This window comes from Macaca mulatta, chromosome 20 (assembly GCF_049350105.2).
Source record: "Macaca mulatta isolate MMU2019108-1 chromosome 20, T2T-MMU8v2.0, whole genome shotgun sequence".
Taxonomy (NCBI): domain Eukaryota; kingdom Metazoa; phylum Chordata; class Mammalia; order Primates; family Cercopithecidae; genus Macaca; species Macaca mulatta.
This window is the reverse complement of record NC_133425.1, coordinates 70,278,250-70,290,742: the sequence shown is the minus strand read 5'-3', so window position 1 is coordinate 70,290,742 and position 12,493 is coordinate 70,278,250. Positions and strand designations below refer to the sequence as shown.

Here is a 12,493-nt window from a genome sequence, read left to right as displayed (position 1 = left end):
GGAAGGAAGGCAGGAAGGAAGAAAGGAAAGGACAGGAAAGGAAAGGAGGAAGGAAGGAAGGAAGAGTGATGAAAATTTTATAGTATGAAGTGTATGGGTAAGGTACACAAGTCTTTTTTTTTCTCTTTTTTTGGGACCCCTGTCAGAAACTAAATTTTGTTCATCACATTATTCTAATAGAATGTCTCACACGGCAGGCAGTGAGCTATTGAAGTTCATTATCCTAGGAGGTATTAATGAAACAAATGAACTTTAAAACTTCAGATAAACTCATGGGTAATAAATTATTAAGGGGAATCATCAAGAGAAACTACCAAAAATATTCTCAGAGACGTCAAGGAACACCTTGGCACATTGTGAGCTGGAAGGACCCTGATTTTGACCTGGTTCTGACCTACCATCTTTTTTTTGGCTTTTTTTTTTCAGACAGGGTCTTGCTTTGTCATTCAGCCAGGAGTGCAGTGGTGTGAACATGGCTCACTGCAGCCTTACCCTCTTGGGCTTAAGCGATCCTTCCCCCTCAGCCCCCCAAGTAGCTGGGACTACAAGTGAGCGACACCCTTCCTGGCTAATGTTGTTGTTGTTTGTTTTTTTTTTTTTGAGACGGAGTCTCGCTCTGTCACCCAGGCTTGAGTACAGTGGCGTAATCTCTGCTCACTGCATGCTCCACCTCCTGGGTTCACGCTGTTCTCCTGTCTCAGTCTCCCAAGTAGCTGGGACTACAGGCGCCCGCCACCACGCCTGGCTAATTTTTGTATTTTTAGTAGAGACGGGGTTTCACTTTGTTAGCCAGGATGGTCTCGATCTCCTGACCTCGTGATCTGCCCGCCTCGGCCTCCCAAAGTGCTAGGATTACAGGTGTGAGCCACCGCGCCCAGCCTTATTTTTTTTTAAGTGATGTGGTTTCACCATGTTGTCCAGGCTGGTCTCGAACTCCTGGGCTCCAAGCGATCCTCCTGCCTTGGCTTCCCAAAGTCCTGGGATTATAGGTGTGTACCACAACGCCCAGTCGCAACCATCTTTCATACTACAGATTTTTTACAGAGCACCTCTGTGTGCAAAGCACCTTGCTGGGTGCTCTGGGAGAAATGAAACAGACTGTGCTCAGCAGGGGTTCATCAGCTAGTAGGACAAGAAAAATGTGTATGGCAATAACTAAACACAAAGAAGTTTTGGCAAGTTCTGTGACAGAGGGGCAGAGAAAGTGCTTTTGGAAAAGGTGGAACCTTCTTAGAGGTCCCTGGGAGAGCTTCTTAGAGGAGGTATATCTTGGGACTTAGAAGATAATAGAATTAAGTGAAATGACAAATCTGTAGGTATCACATTGCCTGCCTTTTAGTTATACTACAAGTCTGTGGTAACTCAAACAGCGTGGTACTGCTATAAAACTAGACATATAGATCAATGGAACAGAATAAAGAACACAGAAATAAAGCTACATGCCTACAACCACCTGATCTTTGACAAAGTCGACAAAAATTAACAATGGGGAAAGGAGTTCTAGACCAGCCTGGGCAACATGGTGAAATCCCATCTCTACCAAAAATACAAAAAACTAACTGGGTGTGGCATGCACTGGTGGTCCCAGCTATTTGGGAGGCTGAGGTGAGAGGATCACTTGAACCCAGGAGGCGGAGGTTGCAGTGAGCTGAGACTGAGCCATTGCACTCCAGCCTGGGCAAAAAATTGAGACCCTGTCTCAAGCAAACCCCCCAAAACCCCACAAAAATTAGTTGGGCATGGTGCTGTGCACTCGGGAAGTATCATTTGAATCCGGGAGCTTGAGGCTGCAGTGAGCTGAGATCATGCCGTTGTACTCCAGCCTGTGTGACAGAGTCTCACGTATACACACAAAAGTTTATTGCAAATTGGCAATTTGTGTGTCTTTATTTGGTACAAAATTATGGTATGATTTATGAATATAATGTAGGGTAACCAGGCAAATTAACATATTTAGGAGCAACTACTTTTAAACATTTTGATATGCTTTCTTCAGTGTTTTTCTTTCTTTTTTTTTTTTTGAGACCAACTCTCACTCTGTCTCCCAGGCTGGAGTGCAGTGGTATGAATTCAGCTCACTGTAACCTCTGCCTCCTGCGTTCATGGGATTCTTCTGCCTCTGCCTCCCGAGTAGCTAGGATTACAGGTATGTCACCACACCCAGCTAATTTTTGTATTTTTAGTAGAGACAGGGTTTCACCATGTTGGCTAGGCTGGTGTTGAACTGACCTCAAGTGATCCACCTGCCTCGGCCTCCTAAAGTGCTGGGATTACAGGTGTGAGCCACCATGCCTGGCCTCTTTAGTGTTTTTCTTAAACATATATGTATAGGACCAGGCGTGGTGGTGCACGCCTGTAATCACAGCACTTTGGGAGGCCGAGGCGGCGATCACCTTAGGTCAGGAGTTCGAGACCAGCCTGGGAAACATGGTGAAACCCTGTCTCTACTAAAAATACAAAATGAACCGGGTGTGGTGTCACATGCCTGTAATCACAGCTACTTGGGAGGCTGAGGCAGGAGAATCTCTTGAACCCGGGAGGTGGAGGTTGCAGTGAGCTGAGATAACGCCGTTGCCCTCCAGCCTGGGCAACAAGAGCGAAACTCCGTCTCAAAAAACAAACAAACAAAAAAACAGGCCGGGTGCAGTGACTCATGCCTGTAATCCCAGTACTTTGGGAGGCTGAGGCGGGTGGATCACGAAGTCAGGAGATCGAGACCATCCTGGCTAATACGGTGAAACCCCGTCTCTACTAAAAATACGAAAAATTAGCCAGGCATGGTGGTGGGCACATGTAGTCCCAGCTACTCGGGAGGCTGAAGCAGGAAAATGGTGTGAACCCAGGAGGCGGAGGTTGCAGTGAGCCAAGATCGTGCCACTGCACTCCAGCCTGGATGACAGAGCAAGACTCCATGTCAAAAAACAAAACAAACAATATATATATATATATAATATATATATATTATATAGGATATATGAGAGTAATGTATGAGATATATAATATATATATTATATATATATTTATAAGTAGCCAATTTAAATTTTAGTCTGTAAGAGGATATAAAATGCCACTTTACATCTCTAACCTGTCTTTAATCTGCAGCAGGCACCTTTCTTCAGACTGCTGGGAAATTCTATCTCCGTCGTTGCAGGGCTTCCCCTCCTCACTTGCAGTGGATCATACAAAAATCCCACAGTCCTGTGGTTCTTGACCGATGTCTAGAATTCCCCACCTGGTGTGCTGAGGGTGGAGAGGAATTGGATTGCAGACTCCTTTCCCCCACAAAGCACTAACTTTCTCTGGTGAGGTCGTTTTCACTTCCCCGTCTCAGTGTTCCCTTTCTCCATGCCTTCTTTGGGACAGCTTAGTGTAACCTTCCTCAGTGTGCTTCTGCAAACATGGTGGTAACCTGTTTTTTCTAGGGTAGTGGTAGGGAAAATCACGTAGGTGGTGCTGTGGTGGTGTTTTTTCTTTTTTTAAATAACTTCCCCTGATATGGATGAGTTATGATACTTTATTTGCCTTTTTTGTTTTGTTTTGTTTTTTTGAGACAGAGTCTTGCTCTGTCATCCAGGCTGGAGTGCAGTGGCAAGATCTCAGCTCACTGATGCAGCCTCCACCTCCTAGGTTCAAGCAATCCTCCTACCTCAGCCTCCCGAGCAGCTGGGACTACAGGTGCATGCCCCATCATGCCTGGCTAATTTTTGTATATTTGGTAGAAATGGATTTTCGCCACGTTGGCCAGGCTGGTCTCGAACTCCTGACTTCAGGTGGTCCACCTGCCTCGGCCTCCCAAAGTGCTGGGATTACAGGTGTGAGCCACTGCGCCCGGCCCAGATTTAGCATCTTAAAACAACGTCCATTTATTAGCTCACAGTTCTGTAGGTCAGAAGTCCAGGCACTCTCAGCTCCTACATGCTCTCTCAGGTCCTTGCCGTGTCCTTCTGTCTTTGCATCCAGCAATGAAAATCTTCATGTTGAATCTCTCACCCTTTTAATCTCTCACTTCCTGTCTCTGACATCTAGATGTAGATTTAAAGGGCTGATGAGACTCAGTCTCTCAATCTCCCCGTCCTCTAACTTTTCATCATCCCAAATAGGAGCTCTGTACCCATTAAACAGTAACTCCCCATTCTCTACTTCCCCTAGACCTTGGCAACCTCCATTCTACTGTTTGTTTCTATGAATTCATCTGCTTTAGGTGGAGTCATATAATATTTGTCCTTTTGCATCTGGAATACTCCACTTAGCATGTTTCCAAGCTTCATCCATGTTATAGCATGTATCAGAATTTCCTTCCCTTTTAAGGCTAAATAATATTCCATTATATGTCTATACCACGTTTTGTTTATCTCTTCCTCTACTGGTGGATATTTGGGTTGTTTGAGGTCTTTCTATCTTTTTTTTTTTTTTTTTTTGAGTCCGAGCCTTGCTTTATTGCAGAAGCTGGAGTGCAGTGGCACGTCTCGGCTCACTGCAACCTCCGTCTCCCGGGGTCAAGCGATTCTCCTGCCTCAGCCTCCTGAGTAGCTGGGATTACAGGTGCCTGCCACCATGCCCGGCTAATGTTTGTATTTTTTAGTAGAGATGAGACTTCACCATGTTGGCCAGGCTGGTCTCGAACTCCTGACCTCAAGTGATTCACCGGCCTCGGCCTCCCAAAGTGCCAGGATTACAGGCATGAGCCACCGCGCCCTGCTGAGTTCTATCTTAAGGTCAACTGATTGGGAGGTTAGGGGTAAGGAGGGTAGGAGATAGAAAGGGAAGTTTTAAGATATCCCAGATGCTATAGCCACTGCACTTGCCACTGTACTCCAGCCTGAGTGACAGTCCCTTCCCAATAGTAGCTAGATTAAAATTCCTTCTCAATAGTAGCTAGATTTGTGTTCAGTGAGTGTTGAATAGCAGGGAAAAGGTGTGTATATACCAAGGGCCCGGAATCTTGGGGGCTATCTGTTAGGATTCTGCCTACCACAGACTCCCCAGAAAGATTACTGAGATCTTGTTAGAGGAACAGTCTTGCCCTCCTCCTTGTTGTCTCCTTACTGTCTGTAAATTGCACAGAGGAATCCTGGAAACGGCATCTCATTTCACTGCCTGCCTTTCCTTCTGGGCTTCTCTCTGCTTCTGACTCTGGTGCACTGAAGGATGCATATTAATCACGTTGCAACGTCTGGTGAGAGTACTCCGGCTTCTTGTCCCCAGTATTACCTATGATGTTTCTTGAGGGTGAACGACTTGAGAAACCCACTAAATAAGGCCAGCGAGGGTGAGGGAAAGAATGTGCTTACCATTTGTGATTTGTGATTGTGGCAGAATGTATTAAATGGATTCTTCGTTGATATTCTCTTGGAGGGAACTTAGAGCGTTTAATAACCAAACAGTGGCACAAACTGTTTCATGATATTGACATGAGAATGCAGCAGGATTTGAACTTGTCCAAAGAAATTCAGGGCAATAACTGCCAGGATTAAAATAAGCCTTGTGCTCAGCCTGAATGCACATTCTTTGGACTCACTGCAGTCTCTTGGGAGTTAGACATCGGATCCTGAAACTATGTGATAGTGCTCCCTGGGAATTGGGAGACCCGGGAAATAGAAACCAGTTAAATGCACTAGAAATTTCAGAGCGAATGTGACCTGGGCATGTCAGTATCAAGCATCTTACCTTGGATTCAGCAGGGATGATGTTTGAATATTGCCAGCTGCCGTATGGCTTGAGGAGAAGTCCATGCCCTTTGAAAGTCATGGATGTCTTGGGTGTGTGTGGGATGGGGGTGTCCAGGTTAGATTTCACTTGGAAGAGGCTTTTTGTGCATAGTAGCTGCTGTTTTCTCCGAGCTAATCAGCCTTCCCATGGACTCCAGGACTTCTGTCTCTTCCATTTATTTATGTTTATTTTTCGAGACGGAGTCTCACTCTGTCACCCAGGCTGGAGTGCAGTGGCTCGATCTTGACTCACTGCATCCTCCACCTCCCGGGTTCAAGCGATGCTCCTGCCTTGTCCTCCCAAGTAGCTGGTATTACAGGTGTCCACCATAACACCTGGCTAATTTTTGTATTTTTAGTAGACAGGATTTCACTATGTTGGCCAAGCTGGTCTTGAACTCCTGACCTCAGGTGATCTGCCTGCCTTGGCCTCCCAAAGTGGTGGGATTACAGGTGTGAGCCACCCCGCCCAGTCTGTCTCTTCAATTTAGAAGGTACCAGCTTGGTTACGTATAGTCTTGATGTGGGGGTAACAGATAACAACTGCCCTATTGTCAAAAATGAATGTGTACTTGGGAGGCTGAGATGGGAGGATCACTTGAGACCAGGAGTTCGAGTCCAGCCTGGGCAACATAGCAGGACCCTGTCTCTACAAAAAATAAAGTGAATGTGAAATTTGGTTGCGAATTAGAAGTAGGTGGGTAAAAGCATCCACTGTAGAGAACTAATAATACTTGTGAGCTGGGGACTTCTTGGGAGATAGGAAGAGCCACAGAGACCTCTGCCTTATATCCCTGGCTGGGTTTGCTGGCAGCACTGACTGTGTTCTCTCTCTCAGGCAACTGCGATGTCTGTGGACTGTCTTGGGCAGCATGCAGTGCTTTCTGGGTAAGTGAGCTTGCTGAGTTTGTCTGCCATGATTTCTAGAAACGAATTGCAAATCAGGGAGTTTCTGGGAGCTTGGAAGCTATTCTTCTATTTAGGATTATGATCATAGGGTTTAGTTCTGATGTCCTGTTTGCTTCAGGGCTACTTGGAGGGATTATTCGCAGTTTATTTTACTCTCTGCCCTAATAGGTAAGCAATAAAACACCTTTGAAGTTTTAGTGACTGGTAGCTTGAACTTGAAATTGCAATTTTCTGTTTACTACAAGACTCAAGGATGTTTGCTACTATATACCTGAAGGATGTAATCTATTATGGTCAAGCAGGTGGTTCCTAGGATTGAAGGATTCTGAGTTCCAGTTTGATGGTGCCACTAACTATGAGCCCCTGGACATTTATTCAGTTTGGCTTAACTGGACTTTGGTTTTCTCATGAAGGAATTTGATTTCATCATGAAGGAATCGAATGACATAGTTTCTGTAGTGTCTTCTGGCTCAAAATTTTTAAGACTCTGGCAATTAAGGGCCATCTCTGTTTTTGCTAATAACCCTAATATTGTACTATTGGGGTAAAATGTAATAATTAAGCCAGGCGTCGCCTGTAGTCCCAGCTACTTGTGAAGCTGAGGTGGGAGGATCACTTGAGCCAAAGAGTTCAAGACCAGCCGGGTCAACATAGCAAGACACCATCTCAAAAAAAAATTTTATTTATTTATTTATTTATTTATTTATTATTTTTTTTTTTTTTGAGACGGAGTCTTGCTCTGTAGCCCAGGCTGGAGTGCAATGGCGCGATCTCGGCTCACTCTGCCTCCGGTGTTCAAGTGATTCTCCTGCCTCAACCTCCCAGGTAGCTGGGATTACAGGTGCGTGCCACCATGCCCGGCTCATTTTTTGTATTTTTAGCAGAGACAGGGTTTCACCATGTTGGCTGGGCTGACCTCGAACTCCTGACCTCAGGTGATCCACCTGCCTTGGCCTCCCAAAGTGCCTCCTAAAGTGCTGGGGATTACAGGCATGAGCCACAGCACCTGGTGAAAAATTTTTTTTTGATGGCCACGGTCCCCTTTCCCTTTCGTGTTGCTCTCGATTACAGTCCTTACCTCTAGGATCCACTGTGTTTTCATTAATGTAGTTGTTTATGAACTCCTTTACAAATCAATGAAAATGTTTTCTTTTCTATCAGCTTCATTACTTTATTTTGAAATTGTGTTTTAATTTACCTTTTTAAAAAACCACACAACATAGTAAACATTTAAAAAGTTCAGAAGGATATACAATGAAAAGTAAATTTCCTTCCTACCTCCGACCACCTCCCCAGAGAAAATTATTGATACCATTTTTTTGTGTGTCATACTGGGTGCCTAGATAAGGGAAAATTGGTATCTCTTTTCTGCCTGCAGCTCCCTACTCTTTTTTTTTTTCTTGAGATGGTGTTTCGCCCTTGTTGCCCAGGCTGGAGTGCAGTGGCACGATCTTGGCTCACTGCAACCTCCGCCTTCCAGTTTCAAGTGATTCTCCTGCCTCAGCCTCCCAAGTACCTGGGATTACAGGCACCCACCACCACGCCCAGCTAATTTTTGTATTTTTAGTAGAGATGGAGTTTCACCATGCTGGCCAGGCTGATCTTGAACTCCTGATCTAGGGATCCACCCGGCTCGTTCTCTCAAAGTGCTGGGATTACAGGCGTGAGCCACCGTGCCTGGCACACATTCTTACTATTTTTCAACATGATCTCGAAGGTTTCTATTTAATTTTCTTGTCTTTTTTTCTGTTTTTAGAGATGGGGGTCTTGCTTTGTTGCCCAGGCTGGTCTTGAACTGCTGGACTCAAGCAATCCTCTCACCTTGGCCTCATTTCGTATTTTCTCTCTCTCTCTCTCCTCCCTCTCTCTCTCTCTCTCTTTCTCTCTCTCTCTCTCTCTCTCTCTCACCTTTTCTCTCTTACTTTCTTTTTCGCTTTCTTTCTTTTGAGACAGGGTCTCACTCTGTCGCCCAGGCTGGAGTGCAGTTGCTCATGTGATCTTGGCTCACTGCAGCCTCGACATCCCAGACTCAAGCACTACACCTGCCTCTGCCTTGGCCTTTTGAAGTATTTTCTTTTTAAAAAAAATTTAATTTAATTTTAAGTTCCAGGATACATGTACAGGATGTGCAGGTTTGTTCCATAGGTAAACGTGTGCTATGGTGGTTTGCTGCACCTGTCAACCCATCACCTAGGTATTAAGCCCCACATGCAGTAGCTATTTATCCTGATGCTCTCCCTCCCCGCCGGCCCCCAACAAGTCCCATTGTGCATTGTTTCCCTCCCTGTGTCCATGTGTTCTCACTGTTCAGCTCACACTTATAAGTGAGAACATGTGGTATTTGGTTTTCTGTTCTTGTGTTAGTTTGCTAAGGATAATGGCTTCCAGCTCCATCTATGTCCCTGCAAAGGACATGATCTCATTCCTTTTTATGGGTACATAGTACTCCATGATGCATATGTACCACATTTTCTTTATCCAGTCTATCACTGGTGGCCATTTGGGTTGATTCCATGTCTTTGCTATTGTGAATAGTGCTTCACTGAACATATGCATGCATGTATCTTTATTTTTATTTGTATTTTTTTTTGGAGATGGAGTCTCACTCTGTCACCCAGGCTGGAGTGCAGTGGCATGATGTCGGCTCACTACAACTTCTGCCTCCCGGGTTCAAGCAATTCTCCTGCCTCAACCTCCTGAGTAGCTGGGACTACAGGCGCACGCTGCCACGCCTGGCTAATTTTTTGTATTTTAGTAGAAACGGGGTTTTACCGTGTTGCCCAGGCTGGTCTTGAACTCCTGAACTCAGGCAGTCCACCGTCCTCGGCCTCCCAAAGTGCTAGGAGTGAGCCACCACGCCCCGCCATATCTTTATAATAGAATGATTTAGATTCCTCTGGGTACATACCCAATAATGGGATTGCTGGATCAAATGGTATTTCTTCCTCTAGGTCTTTCAGGAATCTCTCACCACTCCTATTCAACATAGTATTGAAAGTTCTGGCCAGGGCAATCAGGCAAGAGAAAGAAATAATGAATATTCAAATAGGAAGAGAGAGATAAAAAAAGAAAAAATAAATAGAAAAAGAGGAAGTCAAACTGTCCCTGTTTGCAGATGACATGATCCTGTATCTAGGAAACCCCATTGTCTCAGCCCCAAAGTTTCTTAAGTTGATAAGCAACTTTAGCAGAATTTCAGGATACAAAATCAGTGTGCAAAAATCACAAGCATTCCTATACAACAACAATAGGCAAGCAGAGAGCCAAATCATGAATGAACTCCCATTCACAATTGTTACAAAGAGAATAAAATACCTAGGAATACAGCTAACAAGGGAAGTGAAGGACCTCTTCAAGGAGAACTATAAACCACTGTACAACGAAATCAGAGAGGACAGAAACAAATAGAAAAACATTCCATGCTCATGGATAGGAATAATCAATATCATGAAAATGGCCATACCTCCCAAAGTAATTTACAGATTCAGTGCTGTTCCCATTAAACTACCATTGACATTCTTCACAGAATTAGAAAAAAGTATAAAATTCATATGGAAGCCAAAAAGAGCTTGTATAGCCAAGAAAATCCTAAACAAAAAGAACAAAGCTGGAGGTATCACATTACCTGACTTCAAACTATCCTACAAGCCTGCAGTAACTAAAACATCACGGTACTGGTACAAAACAGACACACAGATCAATGGAACAGAATAAAGATATCAGAAATAAGACTGTGCATCTACAACCATCTGATCTTTGATCAACCTGACAAAAACAATCAATGGGGAAAAGATTCCCTATTTAACAAGTGATGCTGGAAGAACTGGCTAGTCATATGCAGAAAATGGAAACTGGACCCCTTCCTTACACCTTATAAAAAAATGAACTCAAGATGGATTAAAGACTTAAATGTAAAATCCAAAACTATAAAAACCCTAGAAGAAAATCTAGGCAGTACCATTCAAGACATAGGCACGGGCAAAGATTTTATGACAAAAACACAAAAAGCAATCGCCAACAAAAGCAAAAATTGACAAATGGGATCTAATTAAACTAAAGAGCTTCCCCATAGCAAAAGAAACTATCATCAGAGTGGACAGCCTACAGAATGGGAGAAAATTCTTGCAACCTATCCATCTGACAAAGGTCTAATATCCAGAATCTGCAAGGAACTTAAACAAATGTACAAGAAAAAAAAAAACATTAAAAAGTGGGCAAAGGACATGAACAGACACCTCTCAAAAGAAGACATTTATGCAGCCAACAAACATATGAAAAAAAGCTTATCATTACTGATCATTAGAGAAATGCAAATCAAAACCACAATGAGATACCATCTCTCACCAAAGTGTCAATTATTAAAAAGTCAAGAAACAACAGATGCTGGCAAGGCTGTGGAGAAATAGGAATGCTTTTACACTGTTGGTGGGAATGTAAACTAGTTCAACCATTGTGGAAGACATTGTGAAAGACAGGTGATTCTTTTTTTTTTTTTTTTTTTTTTTGAGACGGAGTCTTGCTCTGTAGCCCGGGCTGGAGTGCAGTGGCCGGATCTCAGCTCACTGCAAGCTCCGCCTCCCGGGTTTACGCCATTCTCCTGCCTCAGCCTCCCGAGTAGCTGGGACTACAGGCGCCCACCACCTCGCCCGGCTAGTTTTTTGTATTTTTTTAGTAGAGACGGGGTTTCACGGTGTTAGCCAGGATGGTCTCGATCTCCTGACCTCGTGATCCGCCCGTCTCGGCCTCCCAAAGTGCTGGGATTACAGGCTTGAGCCACCGCGCCCGGCAAGACAGGTGATTCTTGAAAGACCTAGAACTTTCATTTTCTTTTTTTTTTTTTTTTTTTTGAGACGGAGTCTCGCGCTGTCACCCAGGCTGGAGTGCAGTGGCCGGATCTCAGCTCACTGCAAGCTCCGCCTCCCAGGTTCACGCCATTCTCCTGCCTCAGCCTCCCGAGTAGCTGGGACTACAGGCGCCCGCCACCTCACCCGGCTAATTTTTTGTATTTTTTAGTAGAGACGGGGTTTCACCGTGTTAACCAGCATGGTCTCGATCTCCTGACCTCGTGATCCGCCCGTCTCGGCCTCCCAAAGTGCTGGGATTACAGGCTTGAGCCACCGCGCCCGGCCAGAACTTTCATTTTCTTATATTGGGTTTCTTTTTGTTGTTGTTTTGAGACAAGGTTTCACTCTGTTGCCTAGGCTGGAATGCAGATCAAGGCTCACTGCAGTCTCGACTTCCAGGGCTCAAGTGATCCTTCCACCTCAGCCTCTGAACTGCTGGGACTGCCGGCATGTACCACTATACCTGCCTGGCTAATTTTTTTTTTTTTTTTCGTAGAGACAGGATCTCCCTGTGTTGCCCAGGCTGATCTTGAGCTCCTGTGCTCAAGTGATCCTCCTGCCTTGGCCTCCCAAAGTGCTGGGATTATAGACGTGAGCCATGCACCTGACCTTTTCTTATGTTGCATTTTACAGTATGTGTAGTAAATTGTATAAAGTGTGGTAAACTTAAGTAAATAGCTAAAATTTACAAATATATACACTCATGTAATCACCATTGTGATTAAGATACAGAATTTTTTTTTTTTTTTTTTTTTTTTTTTTTTTTTTTTTTAGCACCGTGAAAGGCCCTTCAAATCTGGAAATCTGAATCTTTTAGTTTAGAGAAATTTTTCTGTATTATGTCTTTGATCATTTTCTGCCTTTTGTGAGGGAGTCTTGCTCTGTCACCGAGGTTGGAGTGCAGTGATGAAAACTTGGTTCACTGCAACCACCTCTGCCTCCCAGGTTCAAGCGATTCTCATGCCTCAGCCTCCCAAGTAGCTGGGATTACAGGTGAGTGCCACCACACCCAGCTAATTTTTGTAGTTTTAG

The 12,493-nt window shown here is 44.4% G+C and overlaps 1 protein-coding gene and 1 long non-coding RNA gene across 10 annotated transcripts in view; one reads left to right on the top strand and one right to left on the bottom strand.

Annotated features, from left to right (window-relative positions):
* The window catches only part of WDR59 (WD repeat domain 59), a 128,780-nt gene that overhangs the window by 16,170 nt on the left and 100,117 nt on the right, over positions 1 to 12,493 (top strand). For all 9 annotated transcript variants that reach the window (XR_013411202.1, XR_013411204.1, XR_013411203.1 and 6 more), the window contains exon 2: positions 6,547 to 6,596. Coding sequence is in view for 6 of the 9 variants with exons in the window: in XM_077984678.1 (XP_077840804.1) it covers positions 6,547 to 6,596 (50 nt within the window). In the remaining 3 variants the exon portion in view is untranslated. The remainder of the gene's footprint in view (positions 1 to 6,546; positions 6,597 to 12,493) is intronic.
* LOC144337734 (uncharacterized) lies at positions 7 to 10,829 on the bottom strand. Its single transcript, XR_013411218.1, has 3 exons — positions 10,293 to 10,829; positions 814 to 1,380; positions 7 to 394 (listed from the first exon to the last, which is right to left on the bottom strand). It is a non-coding gene; the product is annotated as an uncharacterized LOC144337734 (long non-coding RNA).